General features: G+C 40.9%; 1 protein-coding gene across 1 annotated transcript; it reads right to left on the reverse strand.

Annotated features, from left to right (window-relative positions):
- Window positions 1-473: 473 nt before the first annotated feature.
- PNN (pinin, desmosome associated protein) lies at window positions 474-8,275 on the reverse strand. The gene is made up of 9 exons (XM_080687539.1): window positions 7,683-8,275; window positions 6,969-7,040; window positions 6,518-6,586; window positions 5,433-5,505; window positions 5,223-5,317; window positions 4,977-5,052; window positions 4,300-4,455; window positions 4,080-4,218; window positions 474-2,921 (listed from the first exon to the last, which is right to left on the reverse strand). Exons 1-9 carry the CDS (start codon window positions 7,793-7,795, stop codon window positions 1,531-1,533), a joined length of 2,184 nt encoding a protein of 727 aa, XP_080543665.1. The 5' UTR covers window positions 7,796-8,275; the 3' UTR covers window positions 474-1,530.
- Window positions 8,276-12,198: the final 3,923 nt, after the last annotated feature.

Below are 12,198 nucleotides of genomic sequence, written 5' to 3' on the forward strand. Positions count from 1 at the left end.
CTAGGATAAAAACATATATACATAGGGTTTGATACCATCCATGTTTCAGGCATCCCTCACAGATAAAGGGACATATCCCTCAAAAATAAGGGGAAACTACTTACTGCAGATTATTAAAATCCCCGATGAAGCTCCTCTTGGGGGATAAAACTGGCCCAGGGATGCAGGTAGCTAGCTAGCCCCACATTTGGAGTTCTGTTCATTTATTGCTTATTTAGTACTCCAAGAGAGGATATTGTAGAGTTCTTTCCTTTAACATGTTCACTTACATTTACACAATGCTGGAAATGCCTGTGGACATTTTCATTATTACCATTTACTTGTCAAAGGAAGGCATAATGAATATTTAAAGTCAAACCTAAAGTTATGTAGTCAATGTTAAATTATGAACTAAAAAGACCATTTGCAACTTAAGTGCTCTCTTGTATAAAGCATCAAAAAGTTAATACAAATACTAGTCTTAAGCAGTCACACAAATCTAAGCCACATTTATTTGCACATGTAATGGGCAACAGATACTCCAAACTCATACAAATTTATAAAACAACAAAGTTAATAATCACTTGGTACACTTGTGTTATCTTGTTTACAGATTCAAGTGTAGATGAACCTTCTTTATTTTGTAAACTTTCATACAATACTTAAACAAAAATTCTTGAAAACACTTATTGGCATGTTTCAGTTAGAGCCAACACAAAAGTTAAGACAAGACCACAAACTAAAAAATCAAGTTTAGAATATACTTTTCTACCTCCCTCCCCTGGAAAGAGGTGATTATTTTAACAGATGTATATGCTGCATCACAAAAGAAACAATGAAGACAAAAAATGTTCCCATAATTGTGAAGAAAATGCCAACCAAATCATACTGTTTTAATTTATATACCAAATTTATGGTGTAAATATGAGATGGGGATAAAAACAACAAGGGAAATTAGAAAAAATAGTTAAAACATCCTAAGAACTATGGCCCCCCAAAGCCACAAAGATCTGACTTTGACAACACAAAATAATTGTCTAAGGCAAATAAAATTGGAAACCTTCAAAGACATTCTAATCATGTTCAGTATCTAATGATAAAAGCTGAAAATGATACCAAGAGGATATTTATTATACAAGTGTCAAGAACATCCCAAAACTAATGAAAGAAATGAGCATTTATTTCTACAAAAGCAAAGGATGATATAGAATTAGAAGGGAACAGACTTAAAGATTTACCTATTAAAATATACAGATTCTTAATGAAGAGAATAGGATATTTAAAAAAGATGACAAGGGATGTTAATCTTTTTTTATTATTATTATTTTTACATATTTTGGAACCTCACATAATTTTGATAAATAACTCTTACAAAATTATGCAAAAAGTACAAGAATGTCTGGTAAACAAACAGTCTGTATTTTCCAAAAAGATATTTTTACAACATGCAATTCTTAAGGCAGCATCCTCCTTACAAGGAAAGGTAATCCTTTTACTCATCAAGAAATCTTCTGCTGCAAAGAATAGGCTAAGAAAGCCTGGCTTCTTCCATTAACGCCTCTTGTCTTTCCTGTCTGATTTTCGGTCTCTTTCACTTCTTGAAGATCTTTTGCCTGATCGACTACTCTCGGATATAGACCTCTTTCTGTCGGACCGGGAATTCTTATCCTTTGATCCTTTTGTATCTCTACTACTGCCTCCTTTTGAAGATTTGTGACTCCTTTCTACTCCTGATGTATCCCTTCGCTTCCGCTCCACGCTCCTTCTGTGCTTTCTATCTCTATTATGTCCCCGGCCCCTACTCCGACTTCTACTCTCACTACTACTACTAGTGCTGCTGCTACTGTCTCTGCTGCTGCTGCCACTTGTACTGGAGCTGCTACTGGAACTACTTCGACTACTACTACTGCCACTGCTGGAACTGCTTCCACTGCTGCTACTGGTTGAACTGCTACTAGAACTACTACTGCTACTGCTCCGACTTCTACTCTTGCTTGTTTTATTTCTAGCTCGACCTCTACTTCTGCTCCTAGTTTTGGTTTTGGATTTGCTCTCCGGATGTACTGTCAAAACTGGCTCTACTGTCACCTCAGTGAGTTTTACCGATCCTATAGGAAACTCCTTCCTTTCAGGTAGTAAATGCCCTTGCTCCTGAATAACCTGAGGTGATGACTGTACAAGGGCTAATGGCAAAGTCTCAGGCTGAGAGAGAGGCTGGGGCTGGAGTACTGGTTGGGACTGAGATTGAGATTGAGGCTGAGGTTGAGGCTGAGCCAGGGGCTGGGGCTGGGGCTGGGGCTGGGGCTGAGCCATAGCCATAGGCTCGGGTTGGGGCTCAGATTCTTTCTCTTCTTTGTCCTCAGGCTCATTTTCCATTTCTAGAGCATTAGCATTCTCTTTCGAAGGAGAAAGAGACTTACATTCTTTCTCTGGCTCAACTTCAAATTCCATTTCTGGCTCCAATTCCTTGTTAGTTTCATTTTCTGAAGGTTCTAAACTTTCAACTTGATTGGTTTCCATTACCTCCTGCTCAGCAATTACATTTTTGACACTCTCCACCATTTCTAGCACATCCATAACTTCCTCAGGTTGACTATCTGGCTGCTTCTCACTTTCCCTTACCTCAGTTTCCTCTTCCATCTTAACCTCCATTTCCTGTTTTTGTTCCTCCTCCTCCTGTTCTTTCTCTGCATCACTATGAACTATACTTATTTCCTTTTCCTCTTCCTCTCCTGCTTCCTCTATTTCTACATCATTGTGCTGATTACCTGTCTCCTCCAACTCTTCCTCTCGCTGAGCCACCTTACCCTCTTCTTGTTCCGCCTTCTGTTCTTCATTACGCACCACCTGATGCTCTTTTTCCTTCATTGATTGTCTTCTAGGCCTAGCCTCCATTTTATTTATTTGTTCTGCAAATTCGATGCGTCTACCTTCAAATAAAGCTATAAAGAACAAAAATTTACATGTGTAAAATTTACTATGATTAAGAACATTCAGCCACAACTTGACACCTGGCCACAAACTGTCATTGAGCTTTATCTAAATTTCTTTTTGTAAAGCAATAATGATGTCCTAGCTGGTTTGGCTCAGTGGATAGAGTGTTGGCCTGTAGACCAAAGGGTCCTGGGTTCAATTCCAGTCAAGGGCACATTATCTCCTCCCCGGCCCGGGTCCTGGTCAGGGCGTGTGCAGGAGGTAACCAATCAATGTGTTTCTCTCACATTGATATTTCTCTGTGTTTCCCTCTCTCTCTAAAAGTCAGTAGAAAAGTATCCTCAGGTGAGGATTAAAAAAAGGGGCGGGAAATGATAAGAAGTTAATTATGGCAAAAAGTAATTATAAATTCACATAAAATGACAAAAGCAATGATCCACTGGAAACATATATGAAGAAATTGCCATAGCCTGCACTGCTCAGTGGTGGCCTGTGCATCGAAGGGTCATGGGTTTGATTTCTGATCAAGGGGCATGTACCCGGGTTGCAGGTTGGATTCCTGGCCCTGCTAGTTGGGTGTATGAGGGAGGCAACATTGAAGTTTCTCTGTCTCTCCTCCCTACCCCCTAAAAATCCCTTGGAAAAAATAGCCTCAGGTGAGGATTAAAATAAACAAATTAGTTACACATTACCTATGTGACAATCTTTTGCTATTTAATTTTATGCTTCTAGACAAAAAATTTCCCTCAATCAGTTTTATGGTACATCATGCATTAATTTTTCTGATCCTGAGAAATAAATCATCTAATCACCTTAGCAGTATCTACCCTTCTGTGTGTGCTCCCCTTCTATGGACTATATTGATGTTCTATGTTCACTTTTTCTTGCTTCAGTGTATTTATGTCTGCCTACTAAAAAGTATCAAGCAAAAAAAGGTCACATCATTCAAATGCATAAAATATACACATGAATTGAGCACCACCTACAAAATATGGAAGTTTCTGGTTAAACTCCATCATGAAACAAATGATCCTCCTGTACTTCAAAAACATTAGTATATTATTTTTTTTAAATCAACTATTATAGGAAACAAACAAATATGCATGTGTGAGTGTATTACCTTACCCATTAGGAATATTTCAATGAATCTCTTCATATACACTTACCATTCATTTTTCTCTGTGACTCTTCTATTAGTTTTTGGGTAGCTGGACACATTCTTCCAGGAATATAGAACAAATGGGGCTTTGTCTTAGTTCTTATATATTTAATTATCTTGGCATTATGCTCATTCCATTCTTCTTGCTAAAGAAAAGGTAAAAAGGTCAGTGCTTTTGAAACATGAAGGATTATCAATATTAGAATTTGAAAATACTACCCACTCACCAGCTGCGCAAGCTCAACCTTCTGCTCCAAAAGCCGCAGTTCTGTCTGTTTTGCACGCCTCTCTTCAAATAGTTCTCTCCTCTCATTTTCAACCTGCTTTCTCTCCTCTTCTGCCTGAACTTCAAGTTTTTGTTCAATTTCCTGGCGTCTCTTTTGCTAAAGATAAATAATGAACTTTAAAATCTCATTACATACCCTGATTATGTGAAACATAACAATTTCACGAAATTATCTACATATCTGATTCACATTTGCAATTCAAAGTACCAACTAATTCAAACTTAGCACTACTTAGCATTTGAGACTGAAATTTCTCTTTCAGGAAATGGAAACTGAAGCTTTTACATGTAAAAATCTAAATTTTAAAGCTATTGGCCAATAATATCAGTAACTGTTCTATTCCAACGTGACTTTTAGGTAAGATTCATAAATTAACCACAAAAAAAAAAGTCTTTACAGGTAGGCTGTCTTCAGTTATTCTTTCTGAATAAAGAAATCACCTTAAGAAAGATTGGGTGATGGTTGATAAGTTAACTCCAGAAAAGTTTTATGTTTTTCCTTGGCTCCATTTCAGGCTTGCAATTAAATCTTAGGAAAGCTTTTTGGCTCTTTTTAAAAACATAAGCAAATTCTTTTATAATATAAGTAAAGGAAGTAAATAAAAATTGCATTAATACCCTTTCAGTAGCAACAGTGGACTCTTGTTTAAATTTCTGAAGGGTGCCCATCAACAAGCCAAATATTCGCCGGTTCCTATAAAGAACAGAAAAAGAAAATTTAATTTCAATAAAATCCACTTCATTTAAACCTGCCATTTCCTAAAAAGAAATATACTGTAGGCATTTGGACAAGTGCTTAAATTTTCTTAAAATTGCATTATTTGAAAAGCCTCCCACCCCCCACCCCGAAGTCACAAAAGTTACCTTTGCTTTCCTTTTTCATCCATATTTTGATCCTGGATAAGGTCTCTCCGTGTACGCTCTTTGGAGGTAGCTACAACTGAAGACTGCAAAGCTGGCTACAGTAGAAAAGAAAATTTCAGTGGCTTAACAAGCATATGGGTGGTACTCTAAAGTGTTGTAAGATGAAAATACTACATTCATCCTCTAAGAAGTTCTTTTAATCTCGATTACCTTTTTAACATCATCATCCTCTGGGTCGCTTTCTTGGCGTGATTCTCTCCTTGTCCGACGCTCCCCGCCCAGCCTGTCATAGGAAAAATAATTTAAATGACCACTACAGAATTTGATTTAAGTGCATACCTAGAGTAAATGCTTACTTTTCCTAGGACTTTTTCAGAAACCTCATTCTATCAGTCCCCATCCCATTTTACTTTTTCCTCTAATAGTGAAAGAATAAAATATAACACCACTGCCCAATCCAGACTTTGATCTCCTTTCCTTCTCAAACTGGCTGTTTTTGCAGTATGAGACAGAAAAAAGTGGCACAAATTCACTATGCTCTCATCTTATTTGTCTCATAACCTTTATTTTGGGAATATTTATTATCATTAGCGAAAAACTGCATTTTGAGGGAAACTGTGTGTCTCAGTGACCAAGAGTAACCAACCACACAGGATGGTCTGATTATAAATTCCTATCTGTGCAGGCCATGGCTGTCCCAGACCTACAGCTTCCTTAGCAAAGATCAATCTTTATCTCAAGTGATCTCTGTCCATTGCTGGTAAGCATCTAGGATAACTTACCTTTGAAATGACAGGGTAATTCTTTTCTAGACCCCTCCAAAGCACAACTGCAGGCTCCACAGCCCAATACCTCATTGTTACTGTTGTCTTGTTCCCACATACCATCTCTATGTACTATAAATGTTAATTAACCAGCCTATACCCACCAATATAAAATAATGTGTCTCTCCATTTTGCTTCTTACCCAATCCTAGAGATTTCCCTGCTTTGCTTTCTCCAGCTTCCTTTATCACCAATGGGTTTCGTATCCCTCCTTATGTCTCCTCCTTTTATTGTAATGTATAAAATAAGTAGCAAAACTGCCTTGCTCCAAAGCATTTTTTCAATCCGTTGAGATTTTGCTTTCTGGGCACATACTTTGGCTCAAATAAACTCTTATAAAACTTTTCTATAGGCTGGTGATTATTATTTCATCGACAAACAATATTTACTATGTATTTACATCTGTATACTACCTCAAAAAAGGTAACATAATTATGCCTTTAGAATCTTTTCTTCAATTTTTCAACATACCTACTGACTGCCCCTTCAAGGTCTCTCTGTTTGGCTGGGGGTCCTCCTCCACTATCTGAGAATCCACGCCTGCGATTAAAAATGTCCAACAGAAAGCACTTGAAATTTAAGACAAATGATACCTCCATTTAGCAAGAGAATTGAAATTTTTAAGTATCTTTCCAATCAAAGCAACCTTAAATGGGCACTCACTCCAAGATACTTTTATAGCATTTTTAAAAAACCCACAAGAACAAATTAAGTTTACACAAAACTGGTACAGTTAATATATTCTTCAATCTCGTTTTGCCTATAAATGAAACTGTGAAGAAACTACAGCTGATTACAGCTTTAGACACAGACATTTCTAACATTGGTTCTACCAAGACTTTTGTTTAGAAAGACATGTTAGTTTAGTATAAAATGCACCCGTTAGTCTTAGCATATGAATTAAGTCCCAAAGAAATCTTACCTCAGCAATAAACTACCACGTCCTCTACCTCCACCAGGACCAGAAAGGGCCAGCAATCTGGCTTGGATGGGCCTAGGAGATATTTACAAGTCAGTGCAAAAATCACATGTGGACACACCTAATGTATTTCATTCACGGGTGAGGTTCATCATGAGAAAAAAACCACAACTCTAAAAAGACGTATCAAATTCGCGTGTTTGAAAAAGGGCAGGAGCACTATTGAACTTCCTTATTTTTTCAGACCCAATACCACACACATCATATTGACCGCGTTAACACACTTGAATCAGTTCCTAATTTCGCCGACCCCAGGGCAGCTGCACGTGGACAAGAGCCTGGGAGCGAGGCAGCGACCCGGTCCCCGGAGGGCCTCCGGGCGCCCGGCGGGTGGTCGGCGGGGGAGGGGCTTTGTGCGGCATCTCGGGGCCTGCAGAGCAAGGGCGGGAAGCGGCGGACCCGGCCTTCCTCCCCACAGGCCTGGAAGCCGCCGGCGCGCCCAGGCCGCGCTCTCCTACCTCACGCACCTGAGCCCGGGGACCTATGGCGGGAGCCTTGGAGACTCCCCACCTCACCGAAGCCCGGGTTCCACTGCCGCCCCGGGAACAGGCCTCGATGTAACAGCCTTCTCCTAGCGGGCCGCCCTCCCCGCCCCCAATTCACCTCGGCTGGATGATGGCTGCCTTTCGGAGCCCGCATTTCTCACCAGGCCCTTACCTCACGTCATTCGGATCCCGCCCGGTGAGCTTGCGAATATTCTCATCCACGTTCTTTAGGCTCTCTTTGGCCTTTTCTAGCTGCTCCTGCAAAGTTCTCACTGCGACCGCCATCTTCTCCCTGCAGCAGGCTTCGAGACTGCTCCTCGGGCCGCGCCGGGATGTGTCGCGCCGCCAGACGCGAGAGGACTGACCGCTGGGTTCAGCCAATCACGGCGGGAGTAGTTTTCGGCTTCAACCAACAGCAACCGGAAGGGGGAGAATCTGCCGGCTTTTGTGACTCTGGGCCAATGAGAAGTCTGCCAGCCGGCCCCTCCCCCCCAGTAGCTGCGGGCGGCCTGGCTCACCTTTGGCGCAGTCGCGGGGCGGGATTGTGAGTCCTTGGGCCCTTGGAGGCGCGCTCGTAGGCTTGCTCTCCAGAAGAGGAGCGCGGAGGTTTGCAGCCCTTCTAATCTGTCATATGACGAGCTTTACGTTGTTTAGCCTCCTAATCCCATCAAAGTGGGTGGGAATTGAGTCTGTTTACCCACCCACCCCCATCAATGATTAGGAAAGGGTGCGGCTGTTCTGTTGGTGCGCATGCCCAGAGAGTGGGAAGCAGTCTCCCCCCCCCCCCCCCCCCATTAGGTTAAACCAAAATTAGCGGAGGGAAACAAAGAATGAAGAAACAGGAAAAGTCACTAAACGTAATAGCTAACAGATGCTTTTAAGACACTGTGTGAAACGCTTTACATGCCTTATGCCTCTCAATAGCTTTAATAAAACGCCTGTTTTTCCTGATAAGGAAACTGAGTTTGGGGATACTGTACCTGTCCCTAGTCTGGCCAGCCCTCGAATCAGTTGGATCAGACCCTGTGCACTAGAAGAAAAAGGCACCAGTAGTCTTAGCATATTAGACATACTAATTTAGTATAAGAAGCGCCAGTTGTCTTAGTATATGAATTAAGTCCTAAGGACATCTTACCTCAGCAATAAACTATCGTGTCCTCCACCTCCACTTGGACCAGAATGGGCCAGCAATCTGACTTGGATGGGCCTACAAGATATTTACAAGAAAAAGGCGACCACGAGACATGAGACAGTCATTAGCCTCTACACCTGGCCCAGAGCTGGTTAGCTTAAGATGGGGTCCAGGGAGCCGGTGCTATTGTTGGTTGTGTGTATGTGTGAGAGAGAGATTGTTGTTCAACTTCTGGTTCTGCTCTACCTCTGTAGCCAATAGAAATATATACATACACTGAGTGGCCAGATTATTATGATCTCGCATAATAATCTGGCCACTTAGTGTATCTCCTATATAATAAAAGGCTAATATGCAAATTGACTGAACGGTAGAATGACCAGTCGCTATGAGGCGCACTGACTACCAGGGGACAGACACTCGATGCAGGAGCTGCCCCCTGGTGGTCAGTTCGCTCCCACAGGGGGAGCGCTGCTCAGCCAGAAGCTGGGCTCCCAGCTGGTGAGCGCAGCAGTGGTGGTGGGAGCAGCAGTGGTGGTGGGAGCGTCTCCTGCCTCAGCCACAGCGCTAAGGATGTCTGACTTCTGGCTTAGGTGGTGCAGGCCTAAACCATCAGTCAAACATCCCCCAAGGACTCCTGGACTGCGAGAGTGCTCAGGCCGGGCTGAGGGACCACCCAAGTGCAGGAATTTCGTGCACCGGGCCTCTAGTGTGTGTGTGTATAGTAGCTCAGAAAGCATTTTCTCATACAAACAATGTTACGAATAACCTTTGAGTTCTCATTTTCATCTGTTAGCCAGGCAACCTCCTAGCACCAAGCTTTAGCAAGTCAACTGTATTTAACTCCAGCTACCATTTTAATTCACCCAACCTTTAAATGCTCCTCCCATGTAGAAGCAGCAACCTAGGCTCTGAGGATAAATCCTAGAGTAAGATAGGTGTGGTTCCTGCTTTTCGGGTGTTTATAAACTCCTCAGGGAGCAAAGATCATTCATGTACTGATTCATTCAACAAATATCCAGTGAGCACCTATTATGTGCCAGGCACTATTCCAAGAAGTTGGATACATTAGTGTACAATAAAGATCTGTTCCCTCAAGGAGCTTGGGAGAAGAAAGAGTGTGGAGACAGAGGACAAACATCAGTAAATTATGCAGCCTGTTAGTGAAAGAGAGCAAACAGATTATGCCAAGCCAACATGTGCCAGTTAGGCATATGAATTATTTTGAGCTGAATGCAGTTAAGACCTAGCAGACTTAAGCAAAACTTTTACCACTCCCTAACTACCTACAGTAATTTAGTAAGGGGACCTGGACCAGAAAGAGAGAGATTACCAGAGTTAACTTTTCTTTCTTTTTTAAAAATTAAATTTATTTGGTGTCATTGGTTCATAAGATTATATGTTTCAAGTGTACAATATTATAGTACATAATCTGAGAGATAACATTTTATCTGAAAGGCTTACCTGCATAGCTTGGCAAACATCTGATTACCAAACATCTGCTCTTCTACCTGTGAGTTGTCCTCTTCCCATTTGAAGCCCCAGGTCCCTATTCCATTTCTTAGCTCAGGACAGCATATAAACCTAAATTGCCTAACTGTCTTTGGGGTCTCATATATATTTTTTTAAATATATTTTATTGATTTTTTTACTGAGAGGAAGAGAGAGGGATAGAGAGTTAGAAACATCGATGAGAGAGACATCGATCAGCTGCCTCCTGCACGCCCCCTACTGGGGATGTGCCTGCAACCCAGGTACATGCCCTTGACCAGAATCGAACCTGGGACCCTTCCGTCCGCAGGCTGACGCTCTATCCACTGTGCCAAACAGGTTAGGGCTGGGGTCTCATATTTTTATGGACCTTCCAAATTCATGAAATTACACTTATTTTCCTCTTGTTAATCCATTCAAGTCAACTTAATTATTAAACCAGCCAACAAACCTAGAAGGTCTAGAAGGAAAATTTTTCCACCCCAACATTAGAAACGGATAAGTGCTATTGAAAAAAAGCGAAAGTAAAGCTAAGTAAGAAGGATGAAGATTAATGAATAATTATTTCTTTCTGATTATGAGCATACTTGGTCTCTGACCCATATTGCAATCCCATGTCACAGGCAGTACATGAACCAGGAGAATGTTGCAGAAGTAGATCCTAACACCAAATAGAACAGTGTTTCCATAAGAAAATACTTTTAGAGTTAACCAAAACCAGGATCTATTCCAAGGGATCTATTACTTGGATCCTGGCCTATTTAACATAGTCAGCTTTATGGGGAGAGAATCAGTGAAATGCTATGTTCAACATTTACGTAGTAGATAATGTTTCCCCTCCATTCTCCAAAATATTCTAAGAATCCCATGTTATTGTAGTTTGAGAAATCAACCTTAATAACTTGGTCATTTGCTTACTATTCAACCTCAATAGTGAGCCTGGATTGCTCCTGTTCCTTGTTGGTGGTGATGAAGGAAGAATGCAATTGGGCCCTAACTGGTTTTGCTCAGTGGATAGAGCATAGGCCTGTGGACTGAAGGGTCCTAGGTTCGATTCTGGTCAAGGGCATGTACCTTGGTTGCGGCACATCCCCAGTAGGGGGTGTGAAGGAGGCAGCTGATGGATGTTTCTCTCATTGATGTTTCTAACTCTCTATCCCTTTCCCTCCCTCTCTGTAAAAAACCAATAAAAAAATATTTTTTAAAAAAGAATGCAATTGGGACATAAAGGCCTGACTTCACATGGGAAATTTTAGTGCTGGAAAAATTAAGATTATGGCTTCAAAATTACACTATTTAGTGTTTTCAAAAACTTAGGTGGAACTTTTATGCTTATTTTTATGTGATGATCAAATAAAGTGATCCAAGCATTACAAGAGATATGTAAAGAAAAAACTACCATAATTTCAGTTATGGGACGTGATTTTTTTTTTTTAAAAAAAATATTTTATTGACTTTTTACAGAGAGGAAGGGAGAGGGATAGAGAATTAGAAACATCAGTCAGCTGCCTCCTGCACACCCCCTACTGGGGATGTGCCAGCAACCAAGGTACATGCCCTTGACCAGAATCGAACTTGGGACCCTCGAGTCCACAGGCTGACGCTCTATCCACTGAGCCAAACCGGTTAGGGCTGGGACATGATTTTAAATTCCTGTGAAAGGATATAAAGAGTTGAGAGGTTAAGAATTTGAGAAAACTCAATAGGTTAACTTTGGGGAAGCAATGAATTAATTGGAAAAAAATCTGCTTTGTCAATTATTAAGAAGAGAACTAATCACATGCTAAGCAACACATTTAAGCCAGATTTGCTAAATTTAAGAGATACATATATTTAACATGGGTATTTGCATTGCTTTAGTTGTTTCACATCTGTCATGGATTATTATGAACTCAATCCCAAAACAAATGTTGCTTTTCTGAAGTCTTTAGCGCTTTTTCTATTCACTGAATTCTCTGATTAATTTGTGTCTTCTGGTTCGAGTATCTAGTTCTTTGCTTACTCGCTTGCCTCTTCCTGGTGTCCAAAATGGCTTTATTTTTATTTTTCCAAAATGGCTTTAAAT

Source organism: Plecotus auritus, assembly GCF_963455305.1.
Source record: "Plecotus auritus genome assembly, chromosome: 1".
Lineage (NCBI taxonomy): Eukaryota > Metazoa > Chordata > Mammalia > Chiroptera > Vespertilionidae > Plecotus > Plecotus auritus.